The 19,404-nt window shown below is 50.6% G+C and overlaps 1 protein-coding gene across 1 annotated transcript; it reads right to left on the bottom strand.

Annotated features, from left to right (window-relative positions):
• Window positions 1-11,169: 11,169 nt before the first annotated feature.
• DUSP1 (dual specificity phosphatase 1) lies at window positions 11,170-13,832 on the bottom strand. The gene is made up of 4 exons (XM_055719320.1): window positions 13,331-13,832; window positions 13,044-13,192; window positions 12,711-12,930; window positions 11,170-12,219 (listed from the first exon to the last, which is right to left on the bottom strand). The coding sequence occupies exons 1-4, from the start codon at window positions 13,698-13,700 to the stop codon at window positions 11,849-11,851; spliced, it is 1,110 nt and encodes a 369-aa protein (XP_055575295.1). The 5' UTR covers window positions 13,701-13,832; the 3' UTR covers window positions 11,170-11,848.
• Between the last annotated feature and the right edge of the window lie 5,572 nt (window positions 13,833-19,404).

Consider the following 19,404-nt stretch of genomic DNA (forward strand, 5'->3'; position numbering starts at 1 on the left):
GCAGCCACCAGGCAACCGGCATGATACATCTGCAAACATGGCCAGCGCCTTTGGCCATGACAAGCAGCTGCTCAGCCAGCCACCGCGCTCCCACAGGCAGCCTCCTCCTTGCAAAGCCATTTCTCATTCCTTTAGCTGCCTTTCAGAGACCCATAACCGGCTTGAAGGGGATGAAGAGGGTGGGAAAACGGAGATCTCTGGCCAGCCCCAGGACTGGTGATTTGGTGGAAAGCCAGGTTGAAGGGGAACAGCCTGAAGCAACTGGTCCCACTTCTGGTGTGGTGATATCTTCTACCCACTTATGCCATGGTAGAAAGGGCAAAACAAGGGATAATCAGCCCCTCTTATCTAGGAGTGAAACTGTCTTCCAGAATGGAAACTGGCTTCTGCCACGGAAGGGAGAGATGGAGCAGCAAGCCAGCCAAAGCTGCAGCAGTGGGCGAGAGGCTCAGCCAAGTTCAGGCTCTCCACTGCAAACAGTCAATAGGATCCTCGAATCCCAAACTTCAGGCACGCAGCTCTGCAGCTTCACCTGCACTCAGCTGCATCTTTCCTCCGTGTTTCTGCCTCCCAATTGCGTAAGGAACAAACGAGGTATCGAAGGCTGGAAGTGCTGTGGGACCACATGTAGCACCTGCCCATGGAAAAGAAACATTCCAGCTAGTTGCAGGTGAGAAGAAATCCAGCTCAGTTGTTCACAGCTCAGCGTGGACCAGTTTGTTGTGAATGGAGACCTTCTGGAAAAATAGCTCCTAGAAACAGAACGCTCTCTCCCTGAAAGACCCCGTCATGACCTGAGTGCTCAGCTCTGAGAACACAAGTTCCCCACCTCTCACCTTGTTATGACCCTTTCTGTCCTGATTTAGATAAGCTACAATCCTCCTTAGAAACCAGTCAGTTTTTTTCCCTTCCGCACAATGGGATGACATTTCTTTAAAACATGGGTAAATAGACTGACTTCCTCCTGTCCTCACGCGCTGTCCCCTTTCCAACCTGGTCTGCATGGGGCGGAGGGAGCCCCGTCCCTTACACTTGATCACTTTGACTTCCCAGCTATCTGCCTCCTCTCAGCCCCATCTTTTCTGCTTCATTTTCCTTGCCTTTATCACAAATGTTTGATTCTTTCATACTTCACTTTCTTCCACCTCAAATTTTTTGCCCTTCCCCCCATCACGGAGCTCTGCCTCCAGGTTTAGCTCACTTTCAGCATTCATTTCCTTCTTCACATTCTGTAGCATCTCTGGCATCCAGGAACTATTTCCCCCATTGCAGATTGGATCTGTCCTGCGTCAGCTTTACCTTCTTCCTCACCAAATGGTTTGACGACTCCAGCATCTGTCTTTTCACCATCTTGCTTCACAAACCCTCTTTGTTTGCCCATCCAGATCTCCTTTTCTGATGCCAACATCCACATCTCTCCACACCCAGGACCCTGCCTCACTGTGCAAGAAAAAAACACTAAAATATGAAGCAACTTTCCTTCTTCAGCATGCCTTTGCTTCTTTTCCCATAACTCCCTGTCTCCTCTCTTGCCACAAACACAGAGGTCACTGACTCCCTTGCCTCCCCCACTTCCCCAGTGCCCTCGCATCTCCCTGCACCTTCCTTGCTCCCAACCACGTCCCCTTACACCTCCCCATTTCTGCTCAGGTCCTGGTTCTTCCCCCTGCAAGGTAAACACATTTTCTGTCTCCCTCACCCCAAAACCCATCATCTCTGACTCCGCTCATCACTCCACACCAGTTTCAATCTCTATCCAGGGTTTTCCTGCTCCAGATCCACCCCAGACTGTTCCCCATCCTTGTGCTCAGCTGGACCCACTCTTGCCAAGGCCACTTCCAAACCAAGCTCAGAAACCATGTCCCCAAGGTGGCCAGGCCACTAGCACAGCCACCTGTACTCTCCCTGCAAGCCCATCATCCCAGCTCCCCTTGGGAGAGACAGCAACTCCTCTAAGGACAAAAATTTGGCAAAACATATTGACGTCAAGGCAACGGTGAGATATTACTATTGCATCCTAAAATTGCTCAACTTACTCCACCAGGAAAAGCCTGATGGAAGCGTGCCCTCACCAGTGAGCTGCTTTTGCCTGTCACCAGCTGGTGAACAGCCTAGTTGAATCTGATAATATCGAAACACAACATCACAGCCTTCATACTAGAGAACAGTAAACTGAGGTAGAAAAGCAGGAGGTGCATTGCTGAAAGTAACACAGAACTGTTTTGAGAATCAATGATTTCTGACACTGCTTTTTCATCTACTCTTTCCACTAAAACACTACCCCAAAATCCTTCCACAAAAATTACACCATCATTTGAAATCACTCATCAGGACAGCATCATTCTAAGTAACAGGCTTTTTTCAACCAGAAGTTTGGCTTACATTATGCAGGACTTGAACTGCATAATCAAAATAGTCTGTTCTGACTTGAGAAATCAGTTTGTATCTTTACTTCTGCTACCCCTGGTAACCAGAAAGAGTTGACGAGAAACATCACCGCAAGCCCAGTCTGCTGGATCTGATTGTCTCTACCTGCAGACAGAACTAGTTCTCATTCTGAATGTTATTACTCACTCCTTTCTTCTGTGTTTTGATAGCAAGTGGAACTATTTTCTGCTCTATCCCTGGGAGCAAGTTTTTGTACAGAGATAGTATTAAATCAGCCTTGATTGGAAATCAGAAAGTGGAAAATTTTCATCCAGCCTCAAAAAAAAAAAAACCAACCCTAAATATTCCTCCAAAAGAGCATCTCAAAGGAAAAGCTGTCAGTCTTGTGCCGGGTTTTGGAAACATCAAGTATTTCCACTTTGAATTTATGACTGAGGAAAAGCCCTTCCTGGTGCACAGGTGAGTGGAGGTAGCAGCAGTAGGTTTCAGAGAGCAGGACTTTGATTAGCACCACGATTAGTGTCACAGCCATGGCATTTTTTGGTGCCACGTGCAGTTAAGGAGTGAGTCCTTAGAAGGTAGCTGAAAAATTAAGAATGGCGAATTCTTTTTAAGCTTTAAAGAAAACTTCTTTACATCCTTCTCTATCTTCTCAGAAGCTTTGTGTCATCACCAGCCCACCTGTGCGTGGGAAGATGAAACACTTCAGACCTCCCGCTTCGGATGTAGGTAGGAAGGTTGCGCTGGCAAAAGCCACAGCCACGGCGTGTCAGTCCATGGTCCTGCGCATCACCTTGTATCTGTAAAATGGGTTCCTACAGCAAGCAGCCTGGCAGCCCCTGGGTGATGGCCTGGTCTATCTGCTCTGGCATCAGGAGACAGGAGCAGAGTTTTCCTTTGCTGCCCCATGAATGTGACATCTGCACTGTATTGGAGCCTGCAGCACTATTCAGGGCCTCTTGGTATCACTACAAGGCACGTAGTAAACGAATAACTCCCTTTGGTTAATTCTTGTTAGGAATTTCTTTAAACCCTGGTGAACAAACTGTGTTCTGCTGCCTTTGAGATCTGGTTGATCTGGAGTAAGAGGTGGGTCCAAAATTGGTGAAAGCAACCAGCAAGTTTACAGCTCTGCATTTAGCATCCCTGTTCATCCCTTTCAGCCTTGTTAAATGTTTTGGAATCTCAAACTGCCCCAGGCAGCCTATTTCAAACAAATGCAAAGCCCTCCAGTGTCCTCAATAAACCCCAGCTGTAAACCAAACCCAGGCCTTTTTGATTCCTGATCCATGAACGAACCGTTGGCACCAAGCATTTGACAGCAGCAGCAAGCACAGTGCTCTCCCTCTGGGTGAAGCCTTCACGGCCACCAGCTTTCTCTGCTTTTTTTGTGCCTCTCTTCCAGTCGTGCCCAGCTGTTTCTTTCTTTCATTGCCTCCAAACCCAAACCCACATGTTTCATACGAAAAACATCTCTGCATCCCCCACCCAGGAAGATCGTTTTGCACCAGAAATAGAGCGTGCTATACTTGGGATGCAGCCCAGGCATCTTAAAAATAGCTCAGCGTGTAGCTCGCAGTGCCACATAGGGCTCTGCCAGCTGCCTGGACGGCCGGGGTGCCAGTGGGCAGGCGCTCCCCACACAAGCCCATAAATGACCGTGGTGCTCCCCAGCAAACCAATTGGTGCTTGGCAGGGAGGGCAGGGTGGGCAGCATCCTGCGATGCCCCGGCTCAGCACTGCCTGCCTCCCCCCTGCCCTCCCCACGCACCCCCAGCATCTCGCCTTGCCGTCCACATTCCTGTCGCTCATGGAAGGCATTAGCACCAGATAAAAGTAGGAGCCCAAATGTAGCACCCTGACGTCAGGCATCCCTGGAGTCTGGAAGGGAAGCTGTAAACAGAGGAACAAAAGGCAGTTATAAACAGCCCTCTTCGTCGGCGCCTGTGGACAAGCGTTTAAAGAATAAAGAAGAACAAGGGAAGGTGCTGAAATCTGGGGGGTTGCTCAGCACTGAGATGTCTGCTGGCTCCAGGAGTGAGGAGAGCGAGAGACAAAGATCGAAAGGAATTTTTTTTATCCTTGCAAATGGCTTTGTTCTTTTCTGTTCCTCCTAGTCGGTAGGAAAGGGTGGGAACTATTGTTTGATACTGTGCAATCTGCTGTTCAGCTGGCTCCTCACACAGCTCCTGGGGCAGCCAGAAATCCTTCAGCTCAAAAAGCATCCCAGTGACGCAACAGCGGCTCCAGCCAAGCTGCAGCAGCCGACAGGGTTTCAACATTTGACCAGCTCTGATCATCCCGCTCCACCTGCGCTAATCTCAGCAGATGCTGCAGTTCACATTAGTGCATTCTGAAAGGTCCTGAGCAGTTGGATGCCTCACGCTCAGCTGCCAACAAGGCCTGAAGATGTTTCCAGAGGTCATCTCCTCCCATGAGGTGCTGGCTGTGATACAGCTAGCCCTGGGAGAAGTGGCCACCTCGCAGACTTGGTTACAGGATCCCACCGGGCTGGCACCCAGACCAGCAGCCGGGAGCTTTGATCTCCCAGCAAAGCCCAGCCACGCAGGAAAAATGCCACGTGTGCCCAGACACAGGCTGAGTTCACACTGATGCTATCACAGCCAGCACGTGTAGGACTGCAGACTTTATTTTAACAACAAAGACCAAGGAAACATCCTGTAATGTAGCATTTAAACCAATGCTTATGTGATTAAAAAAGAAAGACTCACCAGACACAGTTACGTAGTTTATGCCACTTATTTATATCAACAGTGTCCCCATCGCCTGGCTAATGGGAACAAATGCTGGGCACTTTAAACCACTCAAAAGTGGCAAACGCTGCACCTTTCTGTTGTGTATGTTATTGTACGTGCATACAGGATTGAAAACAATCACGTAGATGTAATTTTTAAAATATTCATCATGCAAAAGCCCCTGAAATACATATCCACAACCATAATTTCATTGCAGAAGATGAGAAAGGAAAGAAGTTACTGGTCTGCAAGTATCACAGTGTCAGGAAAAACTATCAGAGTTAATGAACATCTGCAGTTTATATCCTCCATAAATTAGAAAAACCTGCCATCAAAACCACATAGTGCTATGACCCAGTTGCCAATTAGCAAAGCCTTAAGAAGATTTGAAATAAGAACAAGATACTGATGTGGAAAGAAACGTACCATAGATGATATTTTGAAAAGAACTTAGGGAAGACACAGAAAAGAAACCACCCCTTCCCAGTATGTAAGAGACTTGAAAAAGCCATTTTCAGACATCACCACAATTGATGGGGAACAAAAAAAAAAACACCTTTTAAATAAAATTAAATTATATCAAAAATTAGAAGTCTAAGAGTCACACCATAGTCTATTATTTTAGTACAGGTGGGACCTATATTTGGCTCTGAAACAAAGACTGCAATTAAAAAAAAAAATGTATTGAGAACCTGCTAATTTGTAGCTAACTGGTTACTAAGTTAGAAGGCAACTAGGTGGTATTAGGGTCCTCTGGGAGCTTACTTTTAAACATGGCCTACAGTTTGGGAGCCTAAAGGTATTGAAATGAGAGGGACTGGTGTCGCACGCAACCCTTTTATGAGAAACGAAGCATTTTCTGTGGCACTCGTGATAGCCCCAACATGGTCTGTGCAATACGGATTTTGGAATGAATTGCCTGATGAAATTACTGTTCCCACAGCCCTGACTCACCCAGCCTGAGCACCAAACAAGACCTAGATAAGATGTAACAGGGTTACTGGTGTCCACTGTTACTGGCTGTGCTTCGTCCCCATTCCCACACATCAGGTACGCTCACGAACATCTTCTCTTTTGGCTCTCCGAGCACCTTCAGCCCTCCAAACTCCCAGCCAGCAACACCGCCGTGCCGAGTGCCCACCTGGAGGACAGGTCCACCCTCCACCAGCTGGAAACTGAGCTGGAAGCTGCCCAGGGGCTGTGCCGCCTGCCTCATCTCACCCACTCCCCTGCCTGCCAGCGACACCGTGGAGGGGAAGCCCAGGCCGAGTCATTTCGGTGTCTAGCAGGAAACACATGCAAATGCAAAATGAAGCACTGCTCAGGAAACCCCCGGCCCAGCAGCCTCCCGGGGACTTCAGCCAGCCCCCAGCCAAGCGGCGAGTGCTGGCGAGGCTCAGCACCACGGGCACATGCAGCCTGGCACTGCAGGAAGGGTGCGCAGCCACACGCGCCAGCTGGAAAACCCTGGAAATGGAAATTCCCAGGGGGAGGGGAAAAAAAACCAAACCAACAAACCCACACCTGGAAAACAGGCTGTCCCACACCATGTAAGGACAAAGAACCTTTTCCCCTGGTTTTGGCCACTAGTCTTATGATGAGGGAATCAACTTGCTCTGTGCCAGACTAATAGCGTCAGGTCCACGCAGGACCTCGGCGCTCTCTAGACGGGCCCAGGTTTGTGCAACGGCACTTCCAAACTGGGAAACAGCTCTCAAAACCAGGAATCCTTTACACCACCCCAGCAGCAGAGCAACTCAGCTGCTTCCTCTCAGGTACCCGGGTTTATCCCTTGGGGGTTACCCTTTGGCATGCCACAGCCTGAAGAAGAGCTAGACACACAGACCTGAGCCAGGTCCCCAGCAGGGCCACCTGGCCAAGCTAGAGCCCTCACAGCAATGCCAGTTAAATCAGCAGGTTCTCCCCAAGCTCTCAGATCTCTCCTTTCAGGGCCGCTTTCCCTCCTTTAATATCTTGGTCCCACTTAACCTTTAATGCCTTGATGGGTGCTAAGGGGACCCACCTGGCCGGGGACCTTGGCTGTGCCTCTCGGCTGGGCCACCAGCCCCCCATTAGTGGTGGCTGCTGGCTCGGCACCATAGTAAATAGCATGTAACAGGAAGGCCACAGGCAGCGTGGACCTCAGGGATAATTTGTTCTTTCAGGATGAGTGGGTTTGAGCCTGGGTTTTAGCTGTTTTCCCAACCCCCCTACTGCCCTGGACTGGAGCAGATTCCGTGAAGCCAAAACCCTGAGTGGAGTCTCATGGGCCATACTGTGTGTAGGTGCCTGTCACAGACACCATTGCAGGACAAGGGAAAGGATAAGAAATTGGTTTAGATGAGGTTCGAGGTGTAGTAACTTCTAACCATACCAGGCAGACGCACACCACGACCTTTTCTCCTTCCCCATCACACTGCCACTCATCTGCAGAGCTGGGGAGTGGGCTCTTCGGGGCCACACTTAAACACCATTTCCAAATGACACTCAGTGCCCTCTCTGCTGCCCTGGAGCCAGACAGAGGAAAAAACCCAGGTGGTAACCAGGCAAACTAGATTTGCTTGTGTGTGATCTGGATTTAATGTTCTTTTTTCAACATCATGGCACAACATATCCTTATGGCCCTGCTAGTCTGACACGGCGGGGGGCGGGGGTGGGGGTGGTGGTGTGACTAATGCAGGATAGTCCCTAAGCTTGAGGACGCCCAGCACCTTTCCAAGCACTGATTACAAAAGAAAGGCAAAAGCGTTGAGACAAGGGGATTACCCAAAATGCATCTAATCTGGAGCTCTCTGTCTGTCTGTCATGTGATAACTGGGTATACCGTATCCCCTGGGTATTACATCTTGCCGGGGATATTACGCGCAGCTCATGTGCTGTGTCCCCACGCGGGCTGACTGTGGGGACCCATCCGTCGGTGCCGTTTGGAGCCCCACAGGCTGCGTTGGGTTACTCACTGCCATGACTTGCATTTTCTCTACAGGCTTTGTCACATTTGGGGTGTCGGTGGTTTGTGCTCTGGCATTTTGGGGGGCCAAAGGGCTTGTCCACGTCTCCCCATCCCTGCCCTGTGCAGCGCACGATGGCCGTTGTTTGCCTTCAGGGAGGGTGAGCAGCCTCTGGCTTGGGAGGAACAAAGCCTGGAGCCAGCTCCTGCAAACAAAACATGCCTTTTTATCACTTCATGACAAATTGGTTTGTCAGCAGCAGGAAGTGACGATAGTGCCGTCCTCAGCAAGGGGAAACTCCTTGTGGTTTCCATGGGGATGTATTACAGATTTATATAAGCTGAAAGGCCTCCCCATGCCTGCTGTGTGCCTGGTTTCCAGGGGTCTTAGACTGGATGTGGGGGGCAAAGTCTCAGCTGAGCCCTGCTAGCGTGGCGGGACAGATGGCTCATGGTGGACCTGGGGGAAATGGGAGTTCAAAGCTGTAACCCAGGGTGAGCCGTGTGCCTTGATATCCCAAACAAAACAGCAAAGCAGGGAGAATAAATGGGGGGTGAGAAGAGAAAATGCCTCCCTAACACATCCACAGCAGGCAAAGTTCAGCTCGGCTGGGTCAGCAAAGCATCCTCTGGCTCCGCCACACGAGTTGTGCGCCCCTCGTGCATCGCTGCCCAGCCCACACCTCCTCCTCTGGCCACCACCTTGCTGGCCATCCCGCTCCTTCCCCCGCTGCTCCCAGCAAAACCCCAGCTGAGCCCATCTGTCTCCCCAAATCTGTGGCGCTGAGATGACATTTTCAGGTCTCGCTGATCTCTGTTATTTTCCCCTATTGTTCTTGCCCCCTTATCCTCCCTTTGTTTGGACCGGGAGCAGTTCGGGATCTGGGCGTGATCCTGCCCACAGAGAGTCTGCAGGAGCCTGTGGGCTCTGGGCACCGCGAGACTCTGATTAAGAGCAGAAGAATCACGATAAAGACTTGGAAAAGGACGCCACGTGCCCACAGAGCTGGAAGTGTGTGCCAGTGCCTCGCTGGCGCTGCAGCCCTGCTGTCACTGCCTGGCTTGTCCGCCACGGGCTTTGTGCTGAAGCAGCTCTCTTTTGCACCCCTCTGTCAGGTGCCTGCTTAGGTTATAAAAGCTGATCGGCTGCCAGGTAATGAGTTTTATTGTTCCAAGAAACACATAAACAAGCTCCCCCAGCTGACGGGGAGCGGATTTCTGTTTGAATTGCGATTAACAGTCAGGATTTTTTTTTTTTTTTATCAGTTGCATGGCCAGGGCTGCCAAGGTTGTATTTTTCCACTGAACAAGCCCTGCTTTGCTCTGAAGGTGAAAGTTTGTTCCACTGTTTACTGCAGGTGTAAAAAGGCTCACACATTCAGAAACAGCCTTGCAGGCTTTACAGGGAGAGCAGTGGTAGGTGCGATCCCACGGAGCAGCACAACCTGCCAAGGGACTTTTCATGGACAAAGGGGTTTTGCAGGATTTACAGCATGGGAGAGACTTTGGGGAGGATATTCACTTTGAGGTTCATGCATGCTTTAGGAAAATAAGGGTTTCTGACTTTGTTTCCTAGTGCCCAGGGATCTCTCCTCCTTTCAGCTGCTCCATTTTTTCTTATCCCTCGGTGTCAGGTTGGAGCTTGGCAATGGCTGATGCGTAGTGCTGACGACAGAGCTGCATCCAAGGGGTAGCTCACGTGGAAGAATTTCAGACGCAGCAGTGCATCATCCCATCCTTCAAGGGCACCTTCTCCCAGGAGAAGAGTCCTGGATTTTAGCACCGGAAATACTCCAGGTAACTTGCAGGATTTCAGCAGGAATTTGTGGTGCTTTGCTTGCCTCCAGTTAGGTGACAAGAGCACAACTGCTTTATGCTTAGAAAACCCCTCATCCACGAGCTTAGGATCGTGAAACGCCTTGATTATACAGAGACATAACCTGCTACATCTGCCCAAGCAAACCCATTTTTGACCAGGCAAAAAAGTAGGACCTGAATCCTTGAACATCAGAGATGCAAGGACTGGTGGCTCCCTTCCGGAGAAGATGTAGGACACCTAATGTCCTAGTCCTCCCCCAGAATCCATCTCCCTGTTACCAGTACTACTACCCTGCCTAGGAAAGCAAGCTTCCAGCTGCATCTCTTCTTCCACACCAGCTTCCCCTGGTAAGGGTATGTCACAGCAATACTGCTCCCAGCATACACATCCTGCCCCATGCAACCCATAGAGAGGTGCAGTTCCATCACACCACGCAGCACTGACCCTGCACCGCTTGCTGCCCAGCACCCTCGCCCTGCTGCTCCTGCCCATGAGCTGCCAGGAGCACTGATCTGTTAAAGCTCCCCTGCCTGGCTTTCCATGTGCTATGTAAAAACTTTTTTTCATTGCCTAAACTGAAATGCCAGATAGAAATCACTCTAGTGAGAATCTGCAGCACAAAATGATTTATTTTGGTCTGGTTAAGAAAAGTGACTTGTTGGTTACCTGATCTCTTGCTATGCCACAATTTTACAGAGACAGCCCAGCAAGCCAAATACTCCAGGCTGGTATCAGAGACAGCAAGAGTTACAAGAAGGCATCAGAGAGGTAGATCAGAAAAAGAAAATACCTTGGCACAAACTCACAAGGATTAGAGATCTGTTACCAACAGGTTAATTTTTAGACTTAACCTTTGAAGCATTAAAAGTAAACAAGCAACAAGGAAGCTTCTTCCTCCTTCCTAGGAGGAGAACTGTTTTAAATTCACTGTAGGCCTGTGCTCAAGTCTCAGCTGGCTCAAACTGTTACAGCTCTGTGGCCACCACCACAGCCAAAACCCACCTTAGAGCTGAGAAACCAGCCTTGGCTCTCTGCCACTGCATATAATTGCACAGGGGCAAAGAAAAGTTCAGGTTAAGAAGCAGCAGCTATTTCTATTCAATTACATTGTTTAAACCCATTTTTCTATCTAGTTCCATCAAGACCTGAGGTCAGTAGAGCTGAAAGATCAGATTTCTCTGACAGCTCTTCACCTGGGAGCTTCCATGTGATTTTGGGGGGCTGTAAAACACAAGACTTCAAAGAATGTATCATCCAGCTCAATAGAAATATCATAATTTATTCTGTTCGTATAAAAAAGTTATAATCATGTAACAAAACTATGTCTTCATAAGAAGAAATATATTATTTCACATCATAAATAAATCAGCAAACATACAACCCTTGGCAACTCAAAAAAGCACTCGCCTGGTGCTTTCACGTCAGTGCTTGGGAAACAAGAAGAGCTGACAGATATACATACACACAGGATTATAGTACCAAAAAATACTGAGGTATTTTGTTTCTCTAGAAATGAAACTTTAGGTTTGTGAAGGCAAAAACCCCAACAATGCACTAACATAAAAATAAATAAATAGGACTGTCATATAAAAGGGGATAGCATCAGTGTTGCTCAAGGTGTCCAGGAATGGGAATACTGGTGAGCATGCTACTAAACACGGAGCAGGCTTAGGACAGACAAGACAAGGAGGAACAGCCCAGGAAGAGACAACGTCCTTTTATCTCTGTGTAGACATCCCAATACCGGCTTTAAAAGTCAGCAGAAAAGTCAGTAACACCTAGTTCTCTGGCTTTGGGTGAGCTCCTCTCGGTTTACGAGACTGTTTGGGATGCATGGATGGTTCCCCACAAAACACGAGTGACTGATGACACTGTCCCTGTTGTTATTGCACTTCTGAGACAGTAAGTCTGAGTTCTGAACGTATTTTCACCCGCTTTTCAGCAGCTTGGGGAAGTGGTGATGGGGCTCTGAAGATAGCTTAAAGCACTGGATGAGGTGTGAACAGGGATGGAGACTGGAAAATTGAAGACCGTGGTGGTCGATGCTCCTCTGTCCAATACTGACATAGCAGGGCTACCAGCTTCTGCTGAGCAGTTGGGGGCAAGGACCTGTGACTCAAACTGAAGCAACTGCCCCATGAAGCTGAAGTTTGGAGAGATGATGCTTCTTCTCTGCTTCACAAACTCAAAGGCTTCATCCAGTTTGACTCTATTGGTCCTCATGAGATAAGCGAGGCAGATGGTTGCTGACCGGGAAATGCCAGCCTGGCAGTGCACAAATACCCTTCCTCCATCATTTTTAACAGAGTCTGAAAGAATTAAAATGCAGTTAGCAAACAAGTCCCACTGCTTCCAGAGGTGGGAAAGCACAGGCTGCTGTTTTACATTTCTTTAATTCATCTCTTCCTTAGCCTAATCGGTACACCCAGTGCTCCTGAGACAAAGGGAGCCTTTGTCCTGAGGGAACAGCAGTCTAGCTATTTTCATTCTGGGCTCCAATTCCAATTATACTAATAGCTCCTCCAGGTCACTTTAGCAGTCTTGCAAGATTGCTTTAATACTTATCTGCTTCAATTCACTAGCCCTTGCCTGCAAGACCGATGTCTCTCAATTTAAGATTTTGAACAGCTTTGTAAAGCTAAGCTTATTCCTCCAAGCAGAATGAAATTCATGGAGGTGTTCCCCAAGTATGACTCCCCAAGGGAATGAAATTCCCCAGCCTCAAATGTAGGTTTTACCAGGGGAAAAGAAGTGTGCATTACCCCAGGAAAAGCACAGACTGTAAAGAGAGCTCGCTTACCTATGAAATCAATCGCCTCGTTAAACCAGGAGCTAATATCTGCCTTGTGGTTGTCCTCCACGGGGATGCTTTTATACTGGTAGTGCCCTTCGAAGTGGTTGGGGCAGTTGGCCGAGACGTTGATGAGCGCTGTGATCCCCAGAGCATCCAGCATGTCCTTTCGGGAGGCGTGGTAGGCGCTGCCCAGGTAGAGGAAGGGCAGGATTTCCACCGGCCCACCCTGAAGCAGAAAGGACAGATACGGGTTAACTTCAGTCGGTAGCTTCCGAGCAGCCTCCCCTCCTCCCGGCACCCGCCCCGCCGGGTCCCCATCAGTCCCTCACCCCCGCTCACCTGGTCGTAGAGGGGGGTCCCGCAGGAGCTGCACCCCGAGTCGGCGCTGCCGGGCGCGCTGCTGGCGCTGAGGGGCAGGCTGAGGCCGGTGGGGGCGGCCGGCTTGGTGCAGAGCTCGGAGCAGGCGGACGAGAAGGCTTCGTAACCTCCTGCGGGGGCAGAGGGGGGAGAGAGGCGCCGGGTGAGCGCTGCGCGGCGGGCGGGGGGCGAGCGCAGCCCCCGGGGGCGGCACGGCCGAGCCGGCGGCGCCCCCCGCTCCCCCGGCGGCGGCGGCCGGGGCCACTCACCCTTGAGGAAGCAGATGCGAGCGCCGCGGGCCTCCCTGCAGAGGGTGCCGAGGGCCAGCAGCAGCGTGCTGTCGCGCTTGGGCAGCTCCAGGTCGGCGCTGCGCTCGTCCAGCAGCACCACGGTGTGGACCAGCCCCTGGCGCAGGCGGGCGCGCAGCTCCTCGTTGGGGACGACGTGCTCCAGGGCCAGGGCGCCCTTGGCGCGGCGGCGGACGATGGTGCTGAGGCGGACGTTGCAGGAGCCGCGGATGTGCGCGGCGTTGAAGGAGAAGAAGGAGCGGCAGTCGAGGACGAGGCACTGCGCGGCGCGCTCCGTCAGCAGCCCCCGCAGCGCCTCGCACTCCAGCGCGCACACCCGCAGGTTCACCATGGCGGCTCGGGGCCGGGGAAGGAGGGAGGACGATGAGGAAGGCGCGGCCAGTGCCACAGGTGCCCGTGTCCCGCAGCACCGCACAACCCAGTCCGGCCCCGCACGCCCGCGCCCGCCTTATATAGGGCCGCGCCGCCGGGCCGGCGTTTTCTCAATGGGGCCGCGTCACGTGGGCGCCAGCGAAGACGTCACCTGGCGGCGCGCCAGCGCGGGCGCGCCCAGCCCGGCCGGCATGACGTCATGGGCCGCGCGGCCGGCGGAGAGCGCGCCCCCGCCGGCAGAGGCCCGCACACACCGGGGCGGACACTGGCTCTGCACGCGCAGCCACATACATGTGAACATGCGTGCACGTATGTAAACAGACGTCCAGATGTGCACTTACACACGTGTGTGCGTACAGACAGGTAAGCAGGTGCTGACATACACACATACATACACATACAAATACCCATAAACATGGTGATATGTGTGCATACATGCACATCCACACACAGTTAATCTACAAACATGTATGCGCACATACAAACACAGACATAGACACACACGCACCTGCAGACACACATGCACACACCCCCTCAGGCGCACGCACACACTCACACTGTGCCCACCACTTCGAGCACAGGGGCCATGGGGCTGGGCCACCTTGCTGCCAGCTGTCCCCTGTCCCCTACCCCATGGCTCCAGGGCCTGGTTGGGGCTGGGGCATCCTTTGTCCACCCCCTCCACAGCACTGGCCGTGCCCCCCCTTTCCCACAGAAACCAGAGCATCGCTGGGGGGATGGAGGGTGGTGGGGCAGCAGTGCAGCGGCATGCAGAGCCTGGGTGTGGGCGTGCTTATTCTTCTAAAATATATATATAAAGAGATGAGCATATGCATACGTATATTTGTATTCATGCATAGACATAAATACGTGTACAGACATATCTACACATAAATACATATGTGTATACATATATTTGTGTAAAAATTTATAATGTAAACACATATTTGAGAGCTTTTCCCATCATGTTTTATGTGTAAGGGAAAAAAATGTGGTAGATCTGTGGCCCATGTAAAGTTCATTTTCCCCTCGGAGAACACCCCCAGGAGTTGGGGGTGCCCAGTAACCGGCAGTGGAGCAGTGGGATCCCTTTTTCCCCCCCTTGGCAGTGCATCAGCGCTTCCCAAAAGTTTCCTTTTTACTGTGGGCGACTGCCTCGTGCCACCGAGACACTTGGGTGTTTCTTACTCAGGGCTTCCAGTCAGTGCTGCTTCCACTTCCCCTGCCTCCCTGTGATGCCTCCCCGGCCGCCAGCTCATGGCCCCTCACTGGCCCCGGCCACTGCTGCCCCCCCAGGGCCACCTCCCGCCTTGGCCCTCTGACCCCAGCCCTTGGCCAGCAGCTCCTCTGCCCCCCCAGTGCTGCCAGCCCCAGCTGTGCTGCTCCTTCCTCACCCCTTCCAGCAGTTTTCTGTTCTCACATCCCTTCTTCAGCTGTTCCTTTCAGAGGAGACCTCTCCACCCACCCCCCACACCAGGGCTCCTCTCCCTCGCGGGCTGCCAAGAACTGTCACTCCTCAAATGTTCCATCTTCTCCCCCACCAATGTCCCCCAGCCTTTAACCACCTCAGGCCTTCTCAGGCCAGCGGGGCTCCTCACCTGGCCGAGGTGTCCCAGGATCTCCTGGCTCCTCAGGGGGCTGTGAGGAGGGGGCAGAGGGATGAGCAGGGACAGGCAAGTGCCAGCTCCAGCTCACCCACTCGTGGCAGGGTTGTCCCTGCTCTGCTGAGCAGTGGGGCTCTTGCCAGAACGGCAGCCTCAAAGTGAATCTGTTTTTTCAACACTTTCCTTAAAAATAAACACAGGATTGCACTTTTCATTCCATTTGTTTATTGTTGTTCTTTTAACAGCAGGTTGGAAACAGATTGTGAGGGAAACACTCATATGCTTCAGTGCTGGGAAATTGCTCTGCTCTACCACACCATCACCCACCCTGTTCCTGGGACCCCACAGCTGTCCACAGCGCATCACTGGGTGTGAATGACGGTACCCACCAGCCGTGTGGGTGACACGTGCCCCTCTGCACCATGAGCGCGTGGGAGGTGGGCAGGGACCGTGGACCCACCGGTCCTCCTCTCATGCACTCTGAACCAGCTCCTCCTGGGACATGGCATCGCTGTGACATCGTGCCATGGACAAGCTGTGGTGACCTTGCACATCATCTGTCAAACACCACCCTACCCAGTTTTTTCTAAGGAGCTGAACAGCGGGAAGTATTAATGATTCGTTCCTTGCCAGCTTTTTGCAGCAGAAACCAGTATAGCAGATGGCCATAAGACAGGACTTTAGTCGTCACCTTTTCCGAGAGAAAATGTCCTCCTTTTGATATGGAGCTCAGGTGTTGACCTTTCTGTAGGTCTACACCCAGGAATCACTCCAAGGCATCACCCAGCAGGAGCACGTAGGAGACAAAGACTCCTCCGGGGTGCAGCAGAGAAGCCCTCTGTGGGGCTGGGAGCTGGGAATGTCCTTCTCCCAGGGAATTTGGTTGGGATGTTGCACTCCTCCAACCAACCCAAAGCCTTGTGCATTCCAGGAGCAGCAGCACGGGTTGGGAGACTTCACCGCAATGCTTTAATGGGAAGCAGTATTTTTAATGGTGCTGTGCCACTAGTGTCCCGTTGGTGGGAACAGCCAGCCCTGGCTCACAGACAGGTACCCATATGGCACTGACAGTCTTTTCTCCTGTCCTAAACTCTTGTCCTAAACTCTTCTCAATGTCCCATACAGAAAACAAAGCTGAAGACTGAGATGACACACATCCACACACCCCAATTTGGCAACTTCGGTTTTCCCAAATTTAAAGAAATCAGCGTGTCTGACACCTGCATAACTAAGCGAGAATCTGATCTCAATGGCAATCACCTTCCCAGTCATGGTGATAACCAGCATCACGCAGATATTAAATGAGGGCCGGACACTGTGGGTCACATACCTCGGCTGCTCTGGGGCAGTGCAGGGATGGCATCCAGTTGAGGCCTTTGCGCAAAGGGAATTTACCTCCACAGCAAGGATAATTGCTCTGCGATGGACTTATGTAATTGTTAGACTTTTGAATCTGGTCTTGTTTACACCCAGTTTGAATCAGGAAGAAAAAAATTCATCACATGTGGCAGTGTGTACTTAATCACTTGTAATCCTGGACTAGCTGTTTCCTTGCTTTATTTTTGTTTTCTTTTCTTAAATAAACCTGCCACAAGAATGAAAGAAAAGAAAATACAAAACAGGGCTGAAGTGCTTTTAGGAGCTCACTCTGACCTGAATGACTTTTTTAAGGGTTAGATTTCCTGCTTAACAAAAGCCAGGAAATACAAAATTAACCCCTTCCTCCAAAACAATCCCTATTTGCACTCCGGCCACAATGTCTTTGTAAGGGTAATAATAGAAACAAGAGCATGGAGTGTGGAGGTGCTTTGATTTGAGCACATGGGACCCACTGCTGGCATTCAGCCCCCTTTATCACTTGAGCTTTCACGGTTCCCATGTTGCTCTGCCAAAACATGTACAAGTCCATAACAACATGAGAGCGCCATCAGTGTGAGCCCTTGCTCATGGCGTTAAGGACTTCTTGGGAAAATGACTTCATGGCAATTTCATCACATCACAGCCGAGTGTGTTGGCTTTGTCTCAGCAGGACCGGAGACCTGGCTGGCTTTCTCCAGAGGTCTCCCACCGCAACATGGCTGATGTTTATTCGGAAGGTAACCGAGGGGTGCAGACAGCTTCGGCATTGACTGACACTGATGCCAATTTGTTAGCCACTTGGTGACAAGTATAGATAACCCCTGTCCTGGAACTGGCCCATTGCACAAACTGGTTACCCAGTAATACTGGTTATTCAGGCTTTTTAACTAGTCACTCATAGCCAAAATCAGTCCTGAACTGTTCCAACAAAGCCAGAATTACAGCACCCCCGGACCTGACCTGAGCCTGTCTTGCTGCCCTCGGTGCAAGTTTTGCCTGAATAAAGATATCAAGGATCAAGCCTCAGCACTTGAGACACAGAACAAAAATGCATGTGGGAAACATCTGGAAACCATGCTGGATGCATTTCTTCAGCATGTGTAACATTTTCTCAGAATTCAGTTTCACAACCCAGCATTTCCTTTTGTAAATATTTGGGCAGATTTTACAGAGACACAGATTCATAAGAAACAGAAAGAAAAAGAAAGGAAAGATGGGAGGGGAGAAAGAAAAAGGAAAGAAGGAAGAAGGAAAGAAGGAAGGAAGGAAGGAAAGGAAGAAAAAGAAAGAGAAAAAAGAGTGGAAGGAGACAAAGAAAAGGATTCAGCGATGAATACAATAGAATACAAACAATATAGAATTACTGATGATTCATACTACAATGAAAACATTCTTTTTAATGCATTTGAATCCTGATACTTAACCCTTTCACCAGGCTTTGGCTGAGCTCAGACTGCCTCAGATTCTTCATGTTGCAGTTGATGAGATGGGGGAATAGGGAGTCAGAAGGGTCAGTCCCGACAGCATGAAAAGCAGCTCTGGGCCAGGGTCTCACTCCTGGAAAGACAGGCTGGAAAACCTGGTACAGCCTTGTTTCTGTGTGCCACGTCCAATGCATAACAATTTCTTGCTGAGTGGAAAATAGTTGGTGAAGCAGCTCGGGTGTTTCAGCTGAGGACACATCCTGGATACAGACGTACACTGAGGAATAAGGAGAGCCCCTTTCTCCCAGCCCTGCCTAAGAAAATCTCAGCTCTTTCCTGCCCTGCCCAGCCCAGACCTCTCGCTACCTCCTGCCCCAGGGCTCTGGGCAGTGGTGGGGGGACAGCAGGTGCTGGCAGCAGTGGGTACCTTTCCTGCACCCACATGGACCACAGTGGTCACTCCCTGGACTCCAGGCTCCTCACCATGAGCCTTTCTCTGCCGCATTTTTTAATGCAGAGCCATGAGCTCCCCATCGCTTCACGATGCTGCAGGCAGCACACCACACATTGCCAGCTACAAAATGTGACAGCCCCCGGAGCCAGCCCCACGCTGCAACGGGGGGCTTGCCATCAGCTCTGCATCTGCTGCTCCGTTACACGACCCGAGGCACCCAGACAGCGCACCTGGCACCATATGACCCTGTACATGTGTGTGTGCCTGTCACAGGGCCCGACATATGGCATCTCACAGCCTGAAACCCAAGGCGCTAGAGAATTCTGCAGCATGGACGGTCCCCGGTCATAATTTTGCAAGTGGCTCTGTGTCTGCTTGAGCAGCTAATGCAAGTCAGGAGTTCTGCTTTCTCTTCCAGTGACTCACCGAGTTGCCTCAGGCGAGTTGCTTAGTGCTTCGTTTTAACATGATTACAGGCATTAGACAGCCAGTCTGGGATACCATGGATTTGATATTCAAAATCATTAAATACCTGCCTCCAAAGGAAAATCTCTGGGAATTAGTGGCACTGATACAGTTCATAGCACTGGGATCAGCTTAGTAGGGCAAATGGTTTAGGCAATTTAATCTTACATTTAATTGCCTCTATTAATCTGTTATGAATCATGCCATGCACTAGGCATAAGGGTATTTATTCAATAAAATCACTGTATTTGTAAAGTTCTCATATTTCAAGATGAAAGGTATTAGATATATAATAAAATATACTTATGGGAAATTATTCTTCCTACTGCTTGAACGCGTATTTTCTCAATAACATCC

Source organism: Falco cherrug, chromosome 8, assembly GCF_023634085.1.
Source record: "Falco cherrug isolate bFalChe1 chromosome 8, bFalChe1.pri, whole genome shotgun sequence".
Taxonomy (NCBI): domain Eukaryota; kingdom Metazoa; phylum Chordata; class Aves; order Falconiformes; family Falconidae; genus Falco; species Falco cherrug.